At 41.5% G+C, this 23852-nt stretch overlaps 1 protein-coding gene across 1 annotated transcript; it reads left to right on the top strand.

The window, feature by feature from the left end:
- The first annotated feature begins 2342 nt into the window (after nucleotides 1-2342).
- Nucleotides 2343-18935, top strand: LOC102194657 (RAS guanyl-releasing protein 1). Its single transcript, XM_005742730.1, has 17 exons — nucleotides 2343-2662; nucleotides 3271-3446; nucleotides 8031-8136; nucleotides 9570-9632; nucleotides 9720-9851; nucleotides 10523-10676; nucleotides 10885-11058; nucleotides 11847-11963; nucleotides 12070-12345; nucleotides 12743-12823; nucleotides 13465-13569; nucleotides 13720-13829; nucleotides 14239-14383; nucleotides 14493-14529; nucleotides 14918-15049; nucleotides 17341-17645; nucleotides 17729-18935. Exons 1-17 carry the CDS (start codon nucleotides 2529-2531, stop codon nucleotides 17861-17863), a joined length of 2382 nt encoding a protein of 793 aa, XP_005742787.1. The 5' UTR covers nucleotides 2343-2528; the 3' UTR covers nucleotides 17864-18935.
- Nucleotides 18936-23852: the final 4917 nt, after the last annotated feature.

Raw genomic sequence — 23852 nt, 5'->3', positions numbered from 1 at the left:
CCCTGCTGAAGGGAAACTGTGATTTGAAGAAAAGAGCTTGCACAGAAAGTACTGTCTTCTCCTGGATGGTGATTGATGTATTTGTACAAAAGATGCTGAGGCTAATTTCCAGTACCTGCAAAAGGACATCATCCTCTCAGCTGGACAGCAGATGATTCAATATATCCACCAGGGGGTGTCCACAGCTCAACTATTGAGTTAACGGCTGCAGGTCCAAGGTATTTGACTCTTTCTTCCTTGAATGTGACACTCTGTGACATCATTTACACCAGTGACCACTGACTACCAGAATAGCAACATAGCCTACTTGATGTACTGTGTGACTGTCGGTGTCTTATTTTCTTTAATCATCAAATGTCATTTTCATGTTTCAAAATTTGCACATTCACTTGGAGTGCATGGCAATCAACAGATAAAGCTAAATTTATCACATGTCTGAAACAGTGCAGCTTATCAAAGAAAAGTACCTGGCATGTGTTTAAAAGGCTACCATTTTCTTTCACATCAGGATCCTTTTTCTGTTTGTTTAAGGTTGGGTGGAGACTCAGAGAGCAGCAGTATTTTCAAGTAATAGAAAATTAGTGTGTGTGTGTGTGTGTGTGTGTGTGTGTGTGTGTGTGTGTGTGTGTGTGTGTTTTATCTCAAGCAGCACATTTCTACAAGTAGCACTGGGATAAGATGAGTGAGAAGTTTGCTTCAGAAGTGCACTTAGATGCATGGGGGCAAGTTGTAAAGGTATCACCAAGCAGTCTGATAACAGCAGAGACACAAAAAAGGGTGCAGATACACTATCTTATCACAAGCAGCCAGCTGGTCTTTACACATATTCTCATGACTTCACTCTGCATGAGCTCAAACTAACACATGAACCCAAGCTGCTGGTCATCTGTAGATGGCATACATGTAGTCATCTATTCAAAGGGAGGATATTCCGGTGTGCAGGAAGCAGAAAACCTTTTGACCTGAGTAATCCTGGGTGTGTGAGTGAGAACAATGGACCAGTGTGTTAATTTTCACATTTAAAATAGCCCAACTAACACACACATACACACACACAGAAAAGTACAAATCAATTTTTTTTTAAGATTATAGATAATTAGATTAAACCTGCACAGTTAAAATGAATACAGACAAATACATAATAACTGGATTTCAAAACCTTTTATACTCATACCTGTCGTCTGGCCAATGGGGGAGGCTCATGTGTTTAAATCCGTTGATGTGGAGTTAATAGCGCTTTGATGCCAGTCGAATTCACTCAGTCAAGGGGCATGATTCACATTGCAAGTGACGTTGATAAACACGAAAAAATCTCTTGTCATGAACAAGCATTACAGAAGGAAACAATAATCATCCACTAAGATGTTTTTAAACTCCCCCTTTTCAGGTTCAGGCGTGCACCTTCCCCTCACAGCCATGCTGACTAAGGGAACTACGTACAGGGAGTGGAGATAGTAGGTTTCATGACAGAGATGCCTCAGCTTTTCTTACATCACAGTCTTCACAGATGTGTATGCATCCTTCTTTTATGGTGTTGTGAAAATTCAAATGCAAAGCTCCAGAGCTGATTTAGTATGATTTGGATGATCATTTGTTTATCTGTTTATGACAGGTGGTAGAACTAGAGGATCAAACTTCTCCAGGCTTTCTTCTTACCTTTAACTTGCCAGCTGGCCTGAGTGTAATTTAGAAGCCAACTCAGGTACATCCATTTCTCACTTGAGGAAAAATATCTCAGAAATGGGCTTCAGTTTAAAATTAATGAGACTATTTTCAATTTAAAACGTTCAGATCTCATATAATCGTGGCCTCTGGAGTAAAATGTGAGTAACCATAATCCCCATATCTACGTTTGGATGAAGGTGATAAGACTTCTTAAAGCTCCTGAAAGATTTCAGGAAACATCTTCTTTGGACCACCTACAGCACAATAACACAATCCCTGATTTAAGCTGTAGTGGTAATGGAACCTGCAACCTCTGTTATCTGTTAAAGGAAGATCCACCCTTTCCTGTTGTGCAGAATGAACAAACAACATCTTTTAGTAAACCAAAGGAAGAATCACATTACGCAGTGATTATCCAGAATGTACTCATATTAAAGGGATATTTTAACCTCTGGTTATGTGAATATAATGTGAATTGTTATGGAATAGCAGGAAAATGTGAAAATTAAAAAACTAAAAATAATATGTGATCAAGTTCTAAATCATTGTTAGAGTGCCAAAAGATAATAGGAACATGTGCTTTTCATTTTCTTGGATGGAATGACTTCAACGAGCCCCCCCCCCCCTGCGCCGCTTCCGTGATTAAAATCTTCAAGTATAAATCTAGAGCACGACTTTTGACGCAAGTATAATGACTAGTGAAGCGCGGAGTCCACTCCGTGTGAGTGACAAGCCCGACAGCAGCAGCACGGCCGCCCACTCACAGACAGGCTGGGTGAATCTTAATTGTGTAACGTTCATTGACGAGTCAGCACAATGCTTGTGAGACCGCGGAGGCGCACCGAGCCTAGCAGAGCGATGTAATGCTCCCATCGAGGAGGACACAGATGGACAGCCTAGTTCAACCGCTCGTCGCCCAGTACCTCGCAATGGGATGTCAGTCAAAAGAAAACCAAAACGAAAGTATAACATCAGAGGAAAAGGGCAGAGACGAAGCGTAAGTCGGCTCATCTTTTTGTGCTTTTACTGAGGAGTTTCTGGTTGGTTTTCTCTGGTGAAAACGTGGGCACCTGCTCGAAGGTATAGGAAGGTTAATCCTACTATCAGCTATTTGTTAATAGTAAATGTGGAATTTTGGCCAAAATGGTGTCAAAAACTGATGCTTTCCACTTGTTATTGCGCACAAGCGTGTTCAAGTTCACCCGCTTCTCTGCGGCCAGACCTGCTACGCTTGAAGCGCTTACATGCGTAAAACTGTTCCATTTGTAAGCTCTTTGCTCTGGTCACTCGAGAGTTTTATGTGGATGTCCGCAATCAGCCGGTTTTTCCCCAAGTTAAAGGAAGGAAATGAGAACAATGAATAGCAAAACACACCACGGGGGTTTCTTAAGTGTAAATAACACCTTCGAGTTGTGTGACTGTGGGACAAATCCTTTCATGCGTGTGGGCTCTTAACCCGTGCTCTCGTAAAATCATGGTTTAAGGAGTGTGCATGTACAGTCATACATGTTAATAGCAAAAGGAGAAAGGCACACTTTCACTGCAGTTAACCCTCCTGTACCTCCTCCGCCCTTCACTGTTCTTCTTGTGTTGGTGTTTCTCAAGGAGAGTGACTCAAGGATGCACCTCCAGGTCTAGAGTTTCTCCTCCAGGTCGGCCTCACAGGTTCCACAAACCTAGCCCGGCCCATACCCCGCCGAGTAAATCAGTAATGCCTCTGGGACACCTCACCAAGGGCGCAACCTGGGAGGAGCTCATCCAAGCCTGCCTGCAGTCTTTTGGTAAGTTAGCGCTGACCTTCTTGGCTGGTTTGTTTTACAAGGTGAAGTCCTGCAGTGAACAAAAGACTCCAGAGGGTGTTTGTGCTCTATGGTTGTGTAACAGGTTATGCAGTCCTTCGGATATCAGAAGACATTAAACCTTCAGGTTAAGCGAGATCACAGAATGTTGTAGCTTAAGGAGTCTGTTTTTCTCACCACTTTCTCTCACCAGCAACAAGTTTAGGCAGGCCTCTAAAGAAAGAAGGGAGTGCCTCGTGTTGGAAAGTAAAAAAGTGATTTCTTACCAAGGCTGACTTTATTTTTGTTTAGTGTAAGATTTCATGGTTTGAAGATAAAGTCTCTTGTCGGCCTGATTTTGTGCCTTAATGTTGAGGGACACGGTGTTTGAGGCTTGCTAATTTTTTAGAAATGCTTTTTGCTGCACTCTATTAATTGTGCATTAATATTTCACTGGCTGCATGATATATAGAGGGCGTACTTAAATGAAAGAACAGCACAGCAGTGATTGTGTAGGCTATAGTTGGATCAATCAAGCAGATATCATTGGCTTCATCGAGTTGTCTGGAGTGCTCTTTGAGTTATGGTGATTGCATCTCTGAAGAGACAAGCTTTCAAACTGCCGTTGCCTGGTTACGCAAATGCAGCAAGAGCAGTGGAGAAGTGTTACAATGGACTGCACATAAAATGACATCTCATAACTACATTCATCTGCAGAGATGCAGGTATTAATCACAGTCGGCTTCCCGTTGGCAGGATACAGAATCAATGGGAGGGGTTTTAGCCCTATAGACCCCGTACGCTTGAAAGTTACACCCTCAGTGTGTGACAGTGTCTCTCTGTCAGGATAATGTGTTATGACTGGGGTTTTCCTTGCACAGCCTCTCCTGATAAAATGCATCACAGTTCTGGTCCTCTTGACTCACATCACAGGGGACCCCTAAGGTCCTCGAGTCCTGCCACCTTTTCAAATGTGAGAGTGCACGTAAGAGCTATTTGAAGGATTACCGGATGGCAGCTTCAAGCCTGGCTGAGCTGAAAGGTCAGATCCCTGAACGGTAGTCCTCAGATGCTGACCAACCTTTGAAATGCAGAGCACTGCGAGGTGTGGATCAATAGCTGTTGACATCATCTTTCTCCTTGGACCGCTCAGAACACACCCATATTTTTTCTTCTGTTTTTGTTCTTGCTTTCTTTTTTGTTTATTACAGTACTGCTTGCATTTAATTTGCCTCTTTTTTGCAAATTTGGCAAAATATTTATAAGCCAATAGAATAAGACGCGCTATATAAGTCAAGAAACAGTGGTGGGGTTTTTTGGCCTGATGGAAAGTCTCAATCTTCACAGCTGTGAAGAAAACAACACTTAAGAATATTTTTATTTTTGTATTTATTTACCCATCTACTCCCACATAAACGCGGGTGCAGATGTGTCAGTATTTATTTAATTTTAATGTTTTTGTTGCAATGTATCTACTGCTTGGACACTTCATTAACTAACATCAAATCCCAATTTGTAGCTATGTAACATTAATGGTTATTTAGCCATGACATTTAGCTTTTTTTAAAAATTCATTACAACTGGCTTTCTGTTAAAATGTGTTAATTTTGCTTGCTCATGACTTTACATAACTACATATTGCATACAGATCACAACATCTATTTCACATCTTTTGCTGTTAGATAACGGTTTAAGTTACTCTTTCATTTTTAAGCTGTTTATATTCAGAGAGCTTTAGCCTTTAGTTTATTTAACCACTTAAATCCACTTTTAATTCATCCTTTTCTATTTGTTTATATGCAGTTTGTTTTTTTTACTTTACTTTCTCCATCTAAGTAGTTTTTTTTTTGTTTATTTGTTTGCTTTTTTCCTGCTTGGGAATTACTGTTGTAAAGCACGAATGGAAACAGTGTTGTCGACACAGTTTCACAGAGTCCGAAATATTATGGAAGATTTTGCCCAGAGTACATAGAGATGGCAATCTGACTCGGGTTCTTCTAAAACAAAAGGACCGTCCAATCTGATAGCCTCTGTCAAAACAAGGAAACATGACGTGCATGTTTGGATCGGCCGATGAATGTCGAAGATAACCTTAAAAGTAGGCCACCGGCCGCATGCCCACTGCAGTGTTTATCATCATTCGCCGGGCAGCAGCTTTCCTAATGTTCCAGTCACTAACAGCCAGTCCGGAGGGGATTTCCTCCCACAATTAACCCTGCACAGGGAGGGTTAGTGGTTGGAAAGTTGTGAAAAAAGTATGGCGTAATTGTTTGCCTTATGGAGACTCACAGCCTCCTGCTGTGCTTTATTTTACAGTAGGTCTGACTCTGAGTGTTAGTAAGTTAAGAGAGTATTAACTGATAATTTGATTAAAGCAATCTTATTATATTTGTGTTTACCAGAAATGCCAAGAAGGAGTGGGAATTGTTCTGCATGCATATGTCTTAACTTTAACTGCACCAAATTTTTGCAACCTGTATCACATGTGTCATTTTATAAGCAGCCCTGTGTTTTTCTTGTCTCTTTTACTCTCTTAATGACTTGGAGGGTAAGGTCACTGACATTCGCTGGGTTTAGATGGCAGAGCCTGCGTGTTACAAACACAAACACACCAGATGCAGGATATGAGGGATGGATTAGTCAGCTGCGGCAGCAGTGGCAAGTTGCTTACAGATAACAAAGATTAGAAAACATGTTGCCATGGCGTCCAAGGTATTTCCAAGGTGATATTGTTTAAAAGTGGGTCCTCAGACGCCTGATATCCTTGATGGTGTAAAGACACTGGCAAAGCTTAAAGGGAAACAGCACGCAGCTTGAGACTTCGCAAATGTTGTTCTTAAGGTTTTCAGCCCATTTTCAGGGACCACAGGGGAAGAAAGACACAAATAGTCTAGAGCTGCTATTAAATTCACTTCCTTTTTACGTCAACCGCAAATTTACGGAACGATACAGTCATTTTTGAATTTGTGCTGAAGATGAGTGGTTTGAGTGTGTGGGAAAATCACTTTTTGTGCTCATCTCGTCCGATTTTAAGAGGTCATTGATAAGAAATTTGTCTTTCTTTTCGAGATGTCAGTCATAGCGTGGAGTCAGACGAGCATTATAAGGAAAGGTGGTCTGCATACAAAGAGAGGAAGTCAGATACATGCAAGGAAAAAGGAAGCAAAAAAAAAAAGGTAGTGAGACAGGCGAGCAGCAGAAGTAAACACAATCAGAGGAAAAGGTAAGCGTTCAACGGAAAGGTAATGGCACGAGAATGTGGGCATAAGTTTAAGCTAACTGTCTCTTGTAAAGTGATGAAAATGTCTATGCTGGATTTATGTAGTACAAAATAAATGAAGAAGGAGGAGGGTATTTCTTTAACATTATTGATGCATAGACCCTCATCCCACCAACATATCTAGCATGCAAGACTATTGGCTGGGGATAGGGTGGCCAAGCGTCTCATATTATTCTGGACTTTACAGCACCTTTATCTCTTGTTCAGCATGCTGACATAATGTCCCACATTTTGATTGGCTCCAGTTTGCGAAGTGAACAAATATTATAGGAAATGAGGGGCTTATGTATGTGTGCATCGCTGCTGAAACTCAAAGATACCACACAGAAAAGTAGCTGAAATAACAATTTGCAGTTTTAGCAGATGCTGCAAGAGAAAAAGCAGCAGACGCAAGAGCACAAAGACTGTTACGTGAGTCTATAAACACAAAGTTTCACTTGAGTAAAGTTGTGAAAACACTGAAATACAATATTTGGTCTTCACATTATATGAATGCAAAATCTATATAGCTTGCAAAATTTGTGTGTTTATTCTGTTGGTTCCCAATATCAAAATTTCAAACTCCCCCCTCAGCTTGGCCTGCATTTCCCCACATAAATATACATTTTGATCCAGATTTATTTGCTGTAAGCAAGAAACATCATGGCAACATGTTATTCTGTTTGCCTTCAAAACATCATCAGCTATGCGATTAACTTTCTGTGAGAAAACTGTGTGATGGATCTGAAAACCACATTTGAGTTAAACATGATGCGAAACCAAAAGGGGGTTTATCTCAGTACTAGTAGCGGCTTCTGTATTTAAAAAATACACACATATACACACATATACACACACACGTATATCTATGTATATGTATATATGTATGTGTGTGTGTATACATATATATATGTGTGTGTGTGTGTGTGTGTATAATGTGTGTGTGTGTGTGTGTGTGTGTGTGTATACATATATGTGTGTGTGTGTGTGTACGGTGGCCCTGAGAGGCCAAACGGAGTGCATATATACCATCTTTGAGTCATTTGATATTCAAAACCCACCAGCCCCCCAAAAAAGCAACAAAAACCATGCCACAGACCCCCATCTGATCTCTGATAATCAAACAACAACAGCAACAAAAGCAGCTCTAATAGTACATTTTAATGTGATGTGCTCTGGTTGATTGTATTTGATGAAAGGCAGGCAGAAGAATTCTCACCATCAGAGCAGGTTTTATCTGAGAGGGTGGCGTGTGTTTTTGTAAACCTCCTCCTCTTTACAGCGGCGACGCCTAACTCGAGCACGTGTGCGTTCGTTTTCTTTTGCAGACGCAAACGGATGTGTAAACGGGAACGGCCACTTGCTGAACATCACCCTGACCATGCACCGTCACCTCATCTCCTCCGGTGATCTGCTGGACAAACTCGTCTTTTTATATCCTTTGTGGAGTGCATCATAAAAGCTTTGGGGGGGGGGAGCTGCTGTCACAAGGAAGGGACGTGATTCAAACAAATCAGCGGCCAATTCTGGGCAGAAAATGTAGACCAAGATCAGACCACTTGTTCTGCCGTGTGCTGCTTTCATTTGGTTGTCAACAGCAACACGCAGTCAAGTTCATACTTGGCTCACAATGCAGCCTGTAGCTGTCAGTGTGTAAAATGTGATAGGAAAGTGGCAGTTCGTGTTTGCTCCTCCTGTCAGACATTTTAGATTTTGTACATCAGTTGCTTTCAGTGTGCAACTTTCCTCTATTCTGAGCTGGTGTATTCAATAGCGGGGAGTCTATTACCTTTCAGCATTTTGGTCTCTTTCAGAATGTTTGGTTCAGTGCTTTTTTATTTTCTCTGCTTCACACCAAAAAAAACCATGTTTTTTTAATGCCTTGTGACTTGTGGGGAGGATCTATAATCTCAGCTTTCATTCAGGAAACAGCAGTGGCATCACAAAGCCCCTCAGAGGAGCTTATCAGCCCCACGGTGAGAAAGCCTTGTGGTTTCAGGTGTTAATTACCTCTGCCTCTTTCACATACAAGTTCTCTCCAGCTATATATAAACACAGACCCTCCACTGCCTAAAGAGCCCCCCGCTCGCGCAGACCCACGTCAATGCACGCACGGCCGAATGGCCCTCTCTGCTATTTTTAACCCTCTCGTTCTGTGCCCGAGACCCAAAAGGATGCATCAAATAAATACAGTGTGTGGGTTAGGATCAGGGAAGAGGCACAGGGGGCCATTAACAGTCTTCATCACAGTCTGGCCTTGGAATTGCGTGGGCACTTCTTCTGCTCCTATGACGCAATTAGCCTTTTTATGTGCTTCACCGCAATCTCGTTCCTGCCAGCGCAGAGCTATACAGTCGGTTGGATATAAATTCACAGGGCGGTGTTTTTCTGAGCAACATGTGCTAAAAGGAAGGCAGAGTGACCTCCGTAATAAATAATAGCCTTTCGAGCTGACAGCACTGTTTAAACTGCCGCACGTTTAAAGATCCGTCGCAAAACAGTTTTTCTACAATATACGAGGCACCGATTCTGCGGTTTCTTTGTGCATTTTGTTGTTCTCTTACCTCTGTAAGCCAGAATGATTCATTCCGTGATGCTCATCGGGAGTTTTGCTTCATGCAGTCGCCTCCTCCCACATTAACAAATGTCACCTGTGTTTGCCTTTTCAGTTTAGTTTTTTTTATTAATGAGTTTGTTTGCTGGAAAGAAGTTGCACAGTCACATCAACCATATGTTCATTATTTACTCCAGAAAAAAATTGTCTAGAATAAGTTGCTGGCAAGACAAGCAGCAGTGAATCCAAGCTTTAACTTTCATATTCATCAGGTTTATGCTCATGTCACTTGCTCCTTAACTGAAGTCCTCACGTTTAAAACGGCAGTAGACAGCGAGCAGCCAGCAGAGTGCCAGAGGATATGCTACCTCATCAGGTCAGTCCCACAAATACACCGACTCAGAGTTCAATTTGGCTTGTTTTTACATCTCATTCACACTGGTATCATTCTTTACTCTTACAGGCACTGGATCCAGGAATTCTGGATGATGTTCCGGTTGCACCACAGCTTGTCAGACAGCCTGGATGAGTTTCGGGATCTGATCCGAGAGCACGGACAGGAGCGACTTTGCTCTCTCCTAGAGACCAAATGGATGTAAGTGTTAATCTCCGGCCAGCTGGCCAACTGAGACATTAGGTCTACAGAACTCTCGGTTGCTTGTTGCAGTCATAAAAGTACTGAAATCAGTCACGATCAAGAATAGAGACTCTCACTATGAAGAACACAGACCCGTAGTAAGCATGCTAAATCTTCCATTTTTTATTGTTGTTGTTTTTTATCATTTAGGTTGCTGTGATGAAAATGGACTGCACAGTTTTAAGTTAAATACTCAGATTGATGCTGCAGCTAACTATAATTATATTTAGAGAATAATCTGCCAATTAATAATTAGTGATGCAAAGAGTTGTTTTATATATAATGTGAGAAATATCAGTTTCACGCATATCACATGCTTTATTGTGTCTGATCAACAGCCCAATACTAAAGCAGCAACATTAATAAAAGTGGTAGATACTTACATTTGTTAAGCTAAAATCATTGAACTGTAGAATTAAAAGATTAAAACTCCAAACTGCACGTTTTGTAGCTGCACCATTTTTCTCTCCAGGAAGTGACCGCAAATAAATGTAATGAAACGCTCTGTGGGAGACTTCCATGAATCAACAAACAAAGAAATCCATTTGCAGCTTTTCAGTCTATGAAGTTTTGCTGCTACATAACCTTTCTTCTGATGCAGTCACGTTTTGTTTCGTTGTGTACTCCAGAACCGAACGAGACTGGTCGTGGAAAGCCAGCCAGAAGATTAAAGCTAACAGCAGTAAAAAGAGGAAGGTGTCGCTCCTTTTTGACCACCTGGAGCCCATTGAGTTGGCCGAGCATCTCACCTACCTTGAATTTAAATCCTTCTGCAGAATATCAGTGAGTATAAACACACACCAACTTAAAAGAACAAGCGCACCTGTTTGTAGCTTATCATTAACACTTTGCTGTTTTGTTTTTGTTCTCTGTTTTTTTTTTTTTTTTTAAATTACATTTACTAAGAACCATTAAGTGTTTCCTCCTGACAGGAAATGCTTTGCAGTTTCCGTGCAGCGGTTTATGCTCCTGTCTCTGCTCTCTTTGCCAGTTTGTAGACTATCAGCATTACATCCGCAGCTGCTGCATGAAGGACATCCCCGTGATGGAGCGTTCCATTGCGCTGTGTAACGGTGTCTCCCAGTGGGTTCAGCTGATGGTGCTAAGCCGGCCAACCGCTCAGCTGAGAGCTGAGGTTTTCACTAAGTTTATCCACGTTGCACAGGTAGTGGTTAAATCAACCCCCACTTCCACTACACATATACTTTCTGTGCTTACATTTCCTCTTCGCTTCAATCTATGTGCGGTTGTTCCAGCACCTTATCTAACTAGTGTTAATATGACTTTTGTCTCACTCTGAAAGCCCCTCACATGTTAGTAATTGTGTAATGCATATTCAGAGAGCTTGTAGTGATTCTCAGGAGCTGTGCTGCAGGCTTTTAGGGTATCCAAATATCTTACCGATAGAAAAATATTATCTGAATGCAAGCTAATGAAGTCACCAAGTGGAACACTCTTAAACAATGAGGACTTTGTAGGAGAAGAAAAGCAGGAAATGACTCGTGAGTGTAGTCTCTGATCAGAGCTGGCTTGTTAAAACCACTCCAACGTGAAGCTGTGTGCAGCCTGCTGAGAAGTGATACACTGGCTTTGGGGAGCCGTTAGGCAGGCTTGTACTCTGGAGGACCTCTTGCAACACTAATGCACCAGTCTGCTGCTGCTCACTGCTGTCAACCTCAAAACCCACGGGTGTGGAAACGAATTTCACACCATAATGCTCCAGTGACAGCAAGAACTGGAGAATTTATAAAAAATAAGAGAGGGAAAAGCATTTCCAAAAAAAGAGCGACCCATCAGAGTGCAGTAAGAAAAAGCCAACGATCTAAGTGGCTTATGTAATGCCACTGTTGCGGATTATATAACCAAGGCTACCTGAAACAAGTTTAATTGCGCGTTTATAAGTGTGTGTGTGCGTGAATGGACTGACGTGTGTTTCTTGTGCGTGTCCGCCAGAGTCTGCACCTTATGCACAACTACAACACACTAATGGCGGTGGTGGGAGGCCTATGTCACAGCTCAATCTCCAGATTGAAAGACACCACGTCGCACGTACCGAGTGAAGTCACTAAGGTAAAGGGTAACTGGCAACGCGATGTCCAGTTCATTTAGAGTCAAGGATCAAAATACTGGAGAAAAATAACTGTAGCACAATGATAAAAATGATTTCATTCCCCAGGTACTGAACGAGATGACAGACCTGCTGTCCTCTTGCAGAAACTATGACAACTACAGACAAGCTTACAACAAGTGTACAGGTTTTAAAATCCCCATCCTGGGTGTCCACCTCAAAGACCTGATCTCAGTCAATGAGGCCATGTCGGATTATGTCGAGGACAACAAGGTGAACGTCCAGAAGCTCCAGGCCCTGTACAACCACATCAACGAGCTGATCCAACTCCAGCAGATCCCACCCAGGCTGGATGCCAACAAGGACCTGGTTCACCTGTTGACGGTAGCGAACTGCTCGCGGCGACTTTGGGTTCATTTGAAATTGTTATGCAGCTTCATGTGATTCAGCAAGTAGCGCTGAACACATACAAAGATGCAAATGAGTGCAGCATGTGGATTGTCTTTTTCTCGTGTGGGTGTGATTAGAGTCTATGATCTATGAGTGTGTGGGTGACAAGCTGAATGTGAATGAGAGTGAGTTCAGATTGCTGTATTGTTGTATTATCTGAGTGCAGTGTGCTAATCCTACTTGAATGACAGCATGCCCGTGAAGAGATAATAATTACCCCGCAACCTGAATTCACCTTCACCAAAACATGTTTCAAGGAGAAATCTAGAGACCTTTTTCTCATTCTGTTTACCTTCCATGCAGCAATAAGTGGCTTTTTAATGTCTTGCAGCTATCCTTGGATCTTTACTACTCTGAGGATGAGATTTATGAACTGTCGTATGCACGGGAACCCAAGAACTGCAAAGCACCTGTGAGTGATCGCAACAGACACGATTTAAGTAAACATTTGTTTACCAGCTGGAAAAATTCAGCATATCAACAAACTAATAGATTGTCTTGGAAAGCAGGATTATTCACTCTCTTTCTTTAGAGAGAGCAGCTGTTTATCTTGGCCTAATGCAAAGAGACAGAAACAGCAAGCCTTTCACCTCTTTGGGACCTGAGATTGGTTAAGCAAACGTGTAATGATGCTTAATGGAAGCAAAGGCTTATTTGCTTTCTCTCAGAGATGAGAATATAGATTTCACTGTGTGTGTGCTAAAAATGAAGCAATTACTTAGTCTGAAGACTGAAAATAAGAAAGTGCCTAGCCTGACATCTAGCCTGACATCCGTGCAACATTGTTGAAAGTGAATTTTTATGCTTTTGTTAAACTGACTAACTTAAGCGCAGTAATTAGCCTGTAATGTCTTGGTTGTTTCACCCATGCACTCAGAAAAAGAGTCTTTGCCCTCATAATCGTACCTACGGAACAGATTTAAATGGAATTAAATTGCTTAAAGTTGTCGTCATTTGGGCCTTATTTTATGGAGTGTATGATAACTGAAACTCCTTTGGTCAGATGTTATTTTGCATATCTCCTGAGACTTAGTTTTCTTTTTTTTTAATCAGCCAGCCACACCTTCTAGACCTCCCGTGTTTGTGGACTGGGCATCAGGAGTGGCTCCTAAACCCGATCCTCGAACCATCAGCAAACACGTGCAAAGAATGGTCGATGTAAGCGCTTCCCTTTTTCAAGCCTCCACAGTTTTCAAGCCTCCTTATTTCAACTATTCTCTTGCATGATGCCATCCTGACAGCCTGCCTTCCCCGCTATTGTTCGCTAACAACTGAGCAACAATGCTTTTTATTTGTTGTCATTCACAGTCCGTGTTCAAGAACTACGACCACGACGAGAACGGCTTCATTAATCAGGAGGACTTTGAGAAAATCGCTGCTAGCTTTCCGTTTTCCTTCTGTGTCATGGACAAAGAGAAGTGAGTCTCTTGACAGGTCATGTATTTGCTCAGAGGCTATTTATGACTTCAGGGGAGAGGAAGCAAAAGGGACATTTGTAGATGTGTAGTGGCGAGTTTAGCAACCGGAAACATAAAATAGCTGCGGAATTAACCATAAAGCTGCTGCTAAATGTGTACATGAAAACCAGCACAACTGATCGGCAACCGGTGCTGTAAAAAACGTTGTCACTAAGTGGTATATGTTTTTTTTACAACCACTGGGCAGATGAGTGGGTGTAGCCATCTATAAATATGGAGAGACATTAATGAAAAATTTAAAAAAAAACCTACAAAAATAACATGTAAATTATTACTATTAATAGATTTTTAGTATATCAGGCTCTTTTGCAAACATCAGCTTACAATATATGTGTTGTGGTTTTTTCAGGGAAGGCCAAGTCAGCAGAGAGGAGATCACAGCTTATTTTATGCGGGCCAGTGTCATCTGCTCCAAGCTGGGCCTTGGCTTTGTCCACAACTTCCAGGAGACCACTTACATGAAACCCACCTTTTGTGACAACTGCTCAGGATTTGTAAGGAAACACAAACCTCCTTGGTGCTGTTTTCTAAAAAAAAGTCATTTGGGTTTTGCTCTTTTATGTTTAGTCACATAAATGTTGTTCTCTCTCTTTTCTCTCACAGTTATGGGGTGTCATCAAGCAAGGCTACAGATGCAAAGGTGAATATGGTGCTCTCACTCGTGTAACTTTGGTATCTCTGGCCAAATGTCAGTTAACTCAAATACTTGGAGAGGTACACTCTGTCTTGTGGGGAGCAGGTGAAATGGAGTGTGGTTTTTCGTTGCGTTGCATGTTGCTAGTTGAACCTTGCAGCACATGACAGAAAGAGACTGCACTGAGAACCACAATTTTCTTCCCCCTCCCCCGTCCTTCTAAAGATCTGAGAACTATTTGTTTGCTTGACAGTAAGCATGCAAAAACAAGAGTCTGAGAGTTGCATTTGCAGAACAGATAGTGTTCAAAGAGAAGTGAGAAGTCAGTTTATTGAAGCTAGATCAACTTCGGTTCCTGTTGTGACATGTCGTGCATTCTTTTGGGCCTGCACAGACTGCGGGATGAACTGCCACAAGCTGTGCAAGGACCAGGTGGCGTTTGAGTGCAAGAAGAACACCAAAGTGACCAACGCCACTGACAGTCCGACCCCGAGCTCCACGCCGGTCACCACAGGCACTTCAGATGGTGGGTTGTGTTGATGGGGTACACCCGCATTCAGTACTGTTAATCACGCCATGCTTTTCTTGCACATGTTACCGCACAATCTCACCTCAAATATGTAGACAATAACAAATACCCGGCATGGAGTAATCACTAATTTTCTGTATCATGTGCCATCTTCTGGCGGAAAGTTTTTAAGCCACTTGTTCATTGGTGAGACAGTTTTTGTTTCCTGTAATCACTGCCTCCGACACTGCACAGAAAATAAAGTTGTTTTTTTCTCATCTGTGCCAAAAAGAGTTTGCAATAGCTGTAAGAAAAAACAATTCTTGAAGGCAAGGTCAGGTCTGCTGTGAGGGTGATTTCCCTCCATCTATCGCTAGGAACAGTTTCACTTACAGTAAAACTCAAGCTGCCCACCGGCTTTAAAAATGCTTCTATATTCGGAGCAGAAAAACTTTCGTTTTTGCTTATTATAGGCTGACTAACTAAGAGACTCAGGCTCTTTCAAAATTAGTCTTTCTGACGTACTGTTTTGTCATATGGTGTGATAACTGATCTGAGCCATTTTCTTTAAGGATCACTGATTGCTCTTTAGGCATAAAAGTTACTTTAAAGAGGAGCTTTTTAGTTAATAACATGAAATAAAAGAAACCAAAGAATGTTTTAAACTATGAGGGTAATCAAAGTTACATTTCAAAATATGTCCAAATCTACTACAATTATTTATAATATTACGAGGATGAAGATCCATTTTACTGTAGTTCAAATGGTAAATGGGCGATCTTCTACTCTACTCTACTACACACTCAAAGCACTTTGTAAAACATGCCTCATTCAACTATTCACACCCATTCATTCTACGCCTTTTCTAGTGCTTTATATCTAGCATTCACTTGCATTTACATGCATTCACTTGCATTCACATTCTAAAGAACGCATCTTAGAGCAACTTGGGGTTCAGGATCGTATTCAGGGATACTTTGGTATGCAGACTGGAGCAGCCAGAGATCAAACCTCCAACCTTCCAATTAGTAGATGACCTGCTCTACCTCCTGAGCTACAGCCACCACATAATTGGTAATATACACTCTCTGGCCACTTTATAAGGTACACTAGCAGTTCCCACTAGCGGTTTGGCCTTTTTATTGCTTTTTATTGCATATATTCAACTAGGTGCTAGAAACTTTGCTCAGAGGTTTAGGTCCATTATTTGCATGATAGTGTCACACAGCTGCTGCAGATGTGTCGGTTTCATATACATCATGCAAAGCTCCCGTTGAGCCACATTGCAGTAGGGGCTTTATGGGACCTTTGGGCTCCTTTTATGCCCATCTGCTTGTATTTGTATGCAGAAGAGCACGTGTTTTGCATTTAAAACATATTTGTGATAAGTGAACAGGTGTGCCTAGTAACGTGGCAAGTGAGACAAATCTCTGTTTAATATTGTGAACAAGACAGTGTCTGGAACAATGAATACCAATATTAAAGTCAATATGTGGTCTAAAAGTAAGTTTAGAGTCAGTGCAATGTAAATATTTTTCTGCTTTCTGAAGGGGAAAATATTCAGGCTATGGCAAAAGATTTTAGTTAAAGGTTTGTCTTTACGCTAAAGAGCATAGAGTAAGTTTTTTTGATCTACAAAGCAATAATTTGTTAGCTGAGAACCAGGTTTGAAGAGTTTTAAAGTCAAAGTGCAGAACTGTTGAGGTTGTAAAACAGAGGTCTTTGATGTATAGACAATAGTGTCATCTGCGTAAAGTTGCGTAGAGTAATTAGTTGAATAGAATACAAAAAGAAGTGGTGCTAGGATAGAAACTAGCAGCACCCCTTGCTGCTGAGTAATCAGATCCGATTTGCACCAACTTAAAAACTGCACGCTGCTTTCTGTTGCACAAATGGGACTTAAACCACATCAATGCCTGTTGGGAAAGAACAATAGCATGGAGATTGTCAGTGAGAAGATGCTGATGAACCAAGTCAAACGCATTGGTAAGCTTTGTAAGACGACCGTGATCAGCAAAAAGGAATCATTAGACAATTTTAGCCCTTTCATTTTAGTTGTATCATATTTCATACATGAGCTTTTGAGATCTCTACATCATCAACGTGATTTTTATTTTTGTTTTTTTGAAAAATGTCTTGTATACAATCAGACACAAGCAGTGCTACTGTGAGCAATAAATTGCACAAAAATGTTGGATGTAGCTCATGGTTCAGGCTTTACAGGGCTAAGAGAACAATAGCTATTTCCGTCTGTTAATGTGCATTTTGAAATTAACAGAAATAATTACTAAGCGTGTCCCTCTGCCCAGGTTCAGAAGAATGTCCTTTCCCCTACCCTCCGGATGACAGGAGAGACTGGAGCCCGGACTCCCCAGTCACTTCCAGTTCGAGGCCTAGGAGAGTCCATAGCCATACCCAGACAGATGGACCTGAAGTATTGCCCACCTCAGCTTCTCTCTTAGTCCCAGCAACACCCACCCTCACCTCATGTCCCAGCCCAATACCCCAAAGAAAACAGCGATACTGTGCCAAATGGGAAAACAGAGCTTCTGTTGTGCAAAAGCCTAAAGAGCCAGAGGAGGAGAGCAAACCTACCTACGAAACTCTGGAACTGGTGAGTATCACACTATGAATTATACTCTACTTTTATGCACCATATCGCCCACTTGTTATTTTAATATAAGGTTTCTTTAACAGGAGAACCAGAAGCTCCGTAAAGCTAATGAGACACTACGTAAGAAACTAAAAGAGACAGAGCGGGAGGTGGAGATACTAAAGACATTGCTGAAGAGGCACGCTCTCCACCCAGTGGAGGAGGACTCCTCCTCTTAGACTTATACATACACTGATGCTTCAGCAAGGGGACTGGTGCTGCCTCCGTGTGGCAGCAGGTATGAATCCTGATTTGATCATGAACAGTGCAAGTATTTATCAGTATAATGAGATGAAGATAACATGATATAAAGGAGAATACGCTGCACAAGTTGTTTTTATCAAGGAAGGAAAATCTGTGTGTCACCAATAATAAGGTTAAGGAATTTCTTTAAAGGTGGTGGATTTTTTAAAGCTAAATACGGTGCAATTTAACAACTTGTTGTTTTTTTTTAAATGCACATTTATCCAAATTACTTTTTAGTGGGAAGATGGTTTTAAAAAAGGGTTTTTTAAATTGCAAATCTGAAGTAAACAGGACAAGCCCCTTTAATGTTTTCAGCAGCTTAGAAAGGTGACAATCAGTAGCTTGAGCATTACTTAATTTATTTAGCTAGTGTGCAAACACAAGGCATCATTGAATGAAGGAATGCAGTATTTTTAGAGGGGGAAAAGGCATTTGCAGAATGTGTTTGATCAATTCTTGATCAGTTAATGAGCTTAGCTATTTATGTTAAACATAAAATGGAAATCAAAGGCTGCAGTAAAATGTGTGAGCAGCGGAAAAGGTCATCAAAACGTGCATGTCGTTACTAGCAATGACAGGAACCCACTGAGCTTAGAGCAGCAGAATGAAAGTTGTACAGATTGCTTTATATTGTTTTCACTGCTCGTTTCAATGCACAACATGCTTCTGTCAATATTTATTGTGTGAAACACTACACACTTCATAAGAACAGTGAGATATCGGAACATTTTGTACAGTATAGTGGTACTTTCATGGAGTTATTTATGCTTATGTTGGCTTCATATTGATACTTAAAAAATGGCTGGTGCAGCCATGCTATTTTGATGTAGTGTGGCCCATCGTGTGAGTGTTGTACTGTGAGCTGAGATATGTGTTTGTGATGTGCATGTAATGTATTGTAAATACAACGTATACACTGTGCCGTTGTACTCATGTCGAGGTTCATCCTATTTCTCAGTATTGTTCTCTTATTGTTCTAATAAATAATTCATATTCTATAGTAAACATTTTCCTGTGTTACTCAGTGTGACCACCGGGAGTCACCAAAGCATCACCATAAGAAGGTTTTCAGATTCATTTTAGTGATTGCTGGTTTTCAGTTTCTAAACATAGAGGTATATTCTGTGAATGCCCGAGTTAGCTGTTGTATGTCTATTTCTAAGAATGTGCCCTGCAAATAATATGAGTGGTAGTTAACTTCAATAACATCCTTTTTAATGCTAGGTTTAAAATATATCGTTTTTAACAACATCCACTACTAGTTAAAATAAGTAGCACATCTCCAACACATTGTTTTGCAAGAATCCACAGACTTGTGCTGAAACAAACCGTTAAAGACAGCATGTATCACCCCGTCTGCCAACTGTGCCAATCTGGCCTGTCCCTAGAGCTTTGCTGCAGGTAATGAGTCTGACTCCACAGTACATGTTGGCCAGTAGATAATGAGAGGGCAACTGTCTGCTGTTGCAGGAGGAAGGACTCAAACGAAGGACCTAATAATTCTCTTTTTTTGTCACTGCTCACTGCAAACAGCAGGTGATTTATACACTACTATATTCCCGGTGCTGTGATTCAGCATGTCTATATTTCTATAGCTGTATTTCATCAGATAAGAAGGCAGCTATCTGAAAGTATAAAGCATTTCCACATATATTGCATCTGTATTGTTGCCTGGACCAGGATAGCTTCTTAGGCACAGCAGCAGTTCCCAAGCCTAGCCTTGTGGTGACAGCTAATTTACTTTTATTTGAATGTGACATCCAGCTGCTGGGGAGTAGCTCCTCGAGTCTACCAGGCTCCATGCACACTAATGCTGAATAATTTCCAATACCATGGCTGGCTGAGAGAAAGTGACAGAAAGAACACGTGTTAAACTTGAGAGAAAATGTCATCTCAAAGGCTGCTTTTTTTCAATCAAGGCTGTGATAAAAGCTTGAGAGGAGAAATGTCTTTGCCCCGGTGTGCTAAAGTAGTCGTCAAAAAGATAAATATATCAGACACAAATCCATTTACAAACCCAACAGAGACTGTAAACATAACACATTGTGGTGCATTTAAGTCTGAAAGAGACCACAAGACACATGTAGGCTAAGTGATACAGAGTATGACTTCCTTCTACGTACACTAAGATCAAAATATGACCAACCAATTAAAGCAGGCAGACTGAAATGATTTATCACCCAGACATCAGTTGCCACTAGGTGTGAATGTGCGAGTGAATGTGAGTATGAATGGTTGTCTGTCCCTGTGTGTCAGCCCTGCGACAGACTGGCGACCTGTCCAGGGTGTACCCCGCCTCTCGCCCTATGACAGCTGGGATAGGCTCCAGCGCCCCCCGCGTCCCTGGAAAGGATAAGCGGAAGCGAATGGATGGGACATCAGTTGCTGTGTACTTGGGGGAATTGGGCCATTGTGAGATATCCATAAGTTAACTTAATGTGCTAAGTCTAATGAACACACTCTCTAAAACTAATCAGACAAAGATGTGAGCAGACCATTTTATGTCCCCCCTGACAGCATGCAGAAAACACATCGGGAGCACACACAGGGGACTTTCCTTTCAAACACGAACAAGCGCCACCGCCGCAGTGCCTGTAGGATACAGGAACACCACAGCCAAACTCAGCTCCACATATTCCCTTGATTATTAAACAGAGTTCATCAAGTTCTAATGATGGCCAAAGGACCATTGTGGAAGAGCAGAGAGAGAGAGAAACCCCAAGTGAAGGTGCAGGAAAGGCAGAGAAAGACACGTTTTTTCTAAGGAATCTTCCAGAGGTGGCTTTAAAACTGAAGCTGTGGTTACATTTTTTAATTAACCTTGATGATAGCGGAGGAGTGTAACGGGAGAAGAGAAGTGGAGGAGTTCTGCTCTGCAAAGGCAAACAGTACTGCTCAGCTGCCTCCCCCTCTTTCCAACCTTTGTCAGTGAAACCTAAAACAGTCAGTTTTAGGTTTCTAATGCAAGCTAATGCACCTATGAGCTCAAGGTAAACACAGAATAGCAAGAGAAGAGTTATGTCTGAACCTGATATGAAGGTAATGAATGTGTGGGCACCACTGTGTGTGCATTTACACACAGAGAAACATCAGGCTGCCCTTTCTGGCTCTGGCTTCCAAATAAAGAAGCTATGCGCACACACACACACACACACACACACACACAATGCAACCTATGGGTGAGGAAATTCATATCCTGTAAATATCCAGTGAAGTGGCTTCATATTATTCATCTTGCTGGCATACCAGCAAGGCGGCTTTGGAATAGGCATATATTTTCGAGGCTTAGAAAAAGAGGCACAGTGACAGAATGGTGTGTGTGAAAAGCCAAAAAATACATAATTCCTCTTGGTTGTTTTGTGTTTGCAGTGCATTCCTGCAACTTGTAACCTAGAGCATCAGTGATCTGCATCACAAGGAAAAGACTTAGGTGCTGTTTGGGTGATGTGAGATGTACACGCTTCACCAGTGCAGCTGCCAGTATGATTTATGATAGATATTCACTCCCCTGTTGTTCCCTAAGGCGTACTTTGGTGCAAAGTGAGAGTGGTATAAACAAAAAAAGAAACTCTAAAAGTTATAATTGCCCCGAAACAAACACTTTTATATTGGCTCACATCTGTGTGAAATTGAAAAGCAGATTGTTGGCAAATCTATGTCTTGTTTTAAGCTGCACAATACAAAGATGCCAAAAAACAAGAGACATCTGAAGGCAAACACTAATGGTTATATAGCATCTAACAGAACAAGTACTTCAAAGACAGCCTGGAGAAAACACAGATTACCGTAACTGATGAAAAAATGAAACCAGGTGGTGATTTTAAAAAAAGAAGAAGAAGAGAAATCACAGGTACAGGGAGTGCAGAATTATCAGGCAAATGAGTATTTTGTCCACATCATCCTCTTCATGCATGTTGTCTCACTCCAAGCTGTATAGGCTGGAAAGCCTACTACCAATTAAGCATATTAGGTGATGTGCATCTCTGTAATGAGAAGGGGTGTGGTCTAATGACATCAACACCCTATATCAGGTGTGCATAATTATTAGGCAACGTCCTTTCCTTTGGCAAAATGGGTCAAAAGAAGGACTTGACAGGCTCAGAAAAGTCAAAAATAGTGAGATATCTTGCAGAGGGATGCAGCAGTCTCAAACTTGCAAAGCTTCTGAAGCGTGATCATCGAACAATCAAGCGTTTCATTCAAAATAGTCAACAGGGTCGCAAGAAGCGTGTGGAAAAACCAAGGCGCAAAATAACTGCCCATGAACTGAGAAAAGTCAAGCGTGCAGCTGCCAAGATGCCACTTGCCACCAGTTTGGCCATATTTCAGAGCTGCAACATCACTGGAGTGCCCAAAAGCACAAGGTGTGCAATACTCAGAGACATGGCCAAGGTAAGAAAGGCTGAAAGACGACCACCACTGAACAAGACACACAAGCTGAAACGTCAAGACTGGGCCAAGAAATATCTCAAGACTGGTTTTTCTAAGGTTTTATGGACTGATGAAATGAGAGTGAGTCTTGATGGGCCAGATGGATGGGCCCGTGGCTGGATTGGTAAAGGGCAGAGAGCTCCAGTCCCACTCAGACGCCAGCAAGGTGGAGGTGGAGTACTGGTTTGGGCTGGTATCATCAAAGATGAGCTTGTGGGGCCTTTTCGGGTTGAGGATGGAGTCAAGCTCAACTCCCAGTCCTACTGCCAGTTTCTGGAAGGCACCTTCTTCAAGCAGTGGTACAGGAAGAAGTCTGCATCCTTCAAGAAAAACATGATTTTCATGCAGGACAATGCTCCATCACACGCGTAAAAATAAATCATTGAAATGGGTATATATTTGTTTTTTGTTAAGTTGCCTAATAATTCTGCACAGTAATAGTCACCTGCACACACAGATATCCCCCTAAAATAGCTCAAACTAAAAACAAACTAAAACTACTTCCAGAAACATTCAGCTTTGATATTAATGAGTTTTTTGGGTTCATTGAGAACATGGTTGTTGTTCAATAATAAAATTATTCCTCAAAAATACAACTTGCCTAATAATTCTGCACTAACTGTATATGAGAGATGAGAGAACAGATGTTGCAGTGCTGGGGCAACCAGAAATGCTCTCAAAAGTCAGCAGAACTCCTTGGCAAAATCAAGGAAAGTGAAGCAAAGCATGGCTGCAGCAAATGCAAAGCAACATACAAGCTCTGAATATAGAGCAGAAATGGGAGATAGAGGTAGGAAGGGAGTGAGTTCCTCCCAGTGGGAATTGCTTATGAAGGTGAGACAGAACAAATCAAGCAGCCGTCTAAGCCAGTCTCCACCTGGACTTTTGAATTCAACATCCCCTCTGAGCAGGGAGTCACAGTGGGAGTTCCCACGTGTGACAGCAGCCTTCTCTCTATTAATGCAAAAGCCATAAATGCTTTATATACGACTAAAATGAGAAATCACTTGTCTTTGTTTGTGATACTGTGGACAGCTTGTGTTTTGCACGATACATAATAAAGACTCACTAAACTATAAAGCACTTCATATTTCATTTCGATGCTATTTCGTGTTTATTAATACATCGAAACCAGGGGTGCTCAAAAACAGCTGAGCTATAATAAGAATTGGAGAAAATCTAATAATACAGTTTACCATTACTATAAACTACAACATGAACTCTAGAGTAATTAAAAAATACTACAACCAGATTTGTGAGGCCGTTTTTAGGGATGCTCTAACAGAGGCAGATTGAATGTGATTAGGTAAGTGGAGGACTGGGATTTGTCTACGCCACCTGAGCTCTGAAAAGCCATTCATTCAAATGCCTTTTTCTACAACAAAGAACTTTTAACATTACGATCACACATTCACACAAGGGTTCAGGATACTTTAACATGCCGACTACAAAAGCCGGGGACCAAGCCATCAACCTTCCAGTTAATAGACA

The sequence above is a fragment of the Pundamilia nyererei genome, unplaced genomic scaffold (assembly GCF_000239375.1).
Source record: "Pundamilia nyererei isolate P.nyererei 1_Seehausen unplaced genomic scaffold, PunNye1.0 scaffold00123, whole genome shotgun sequence".
Classification (NCBI taxonomy): Eukaryota; Metazoa; Chordata; class Actinopteri; order Cichliformes; family Cichlidae; genus Pundamilia; species Pundamilia nyererei.
The sequence above is the reverse complement of the archived record's forward strand: the minus strand, read 5'-3'. Positions and strand labels throughout refer to the sequence as shown.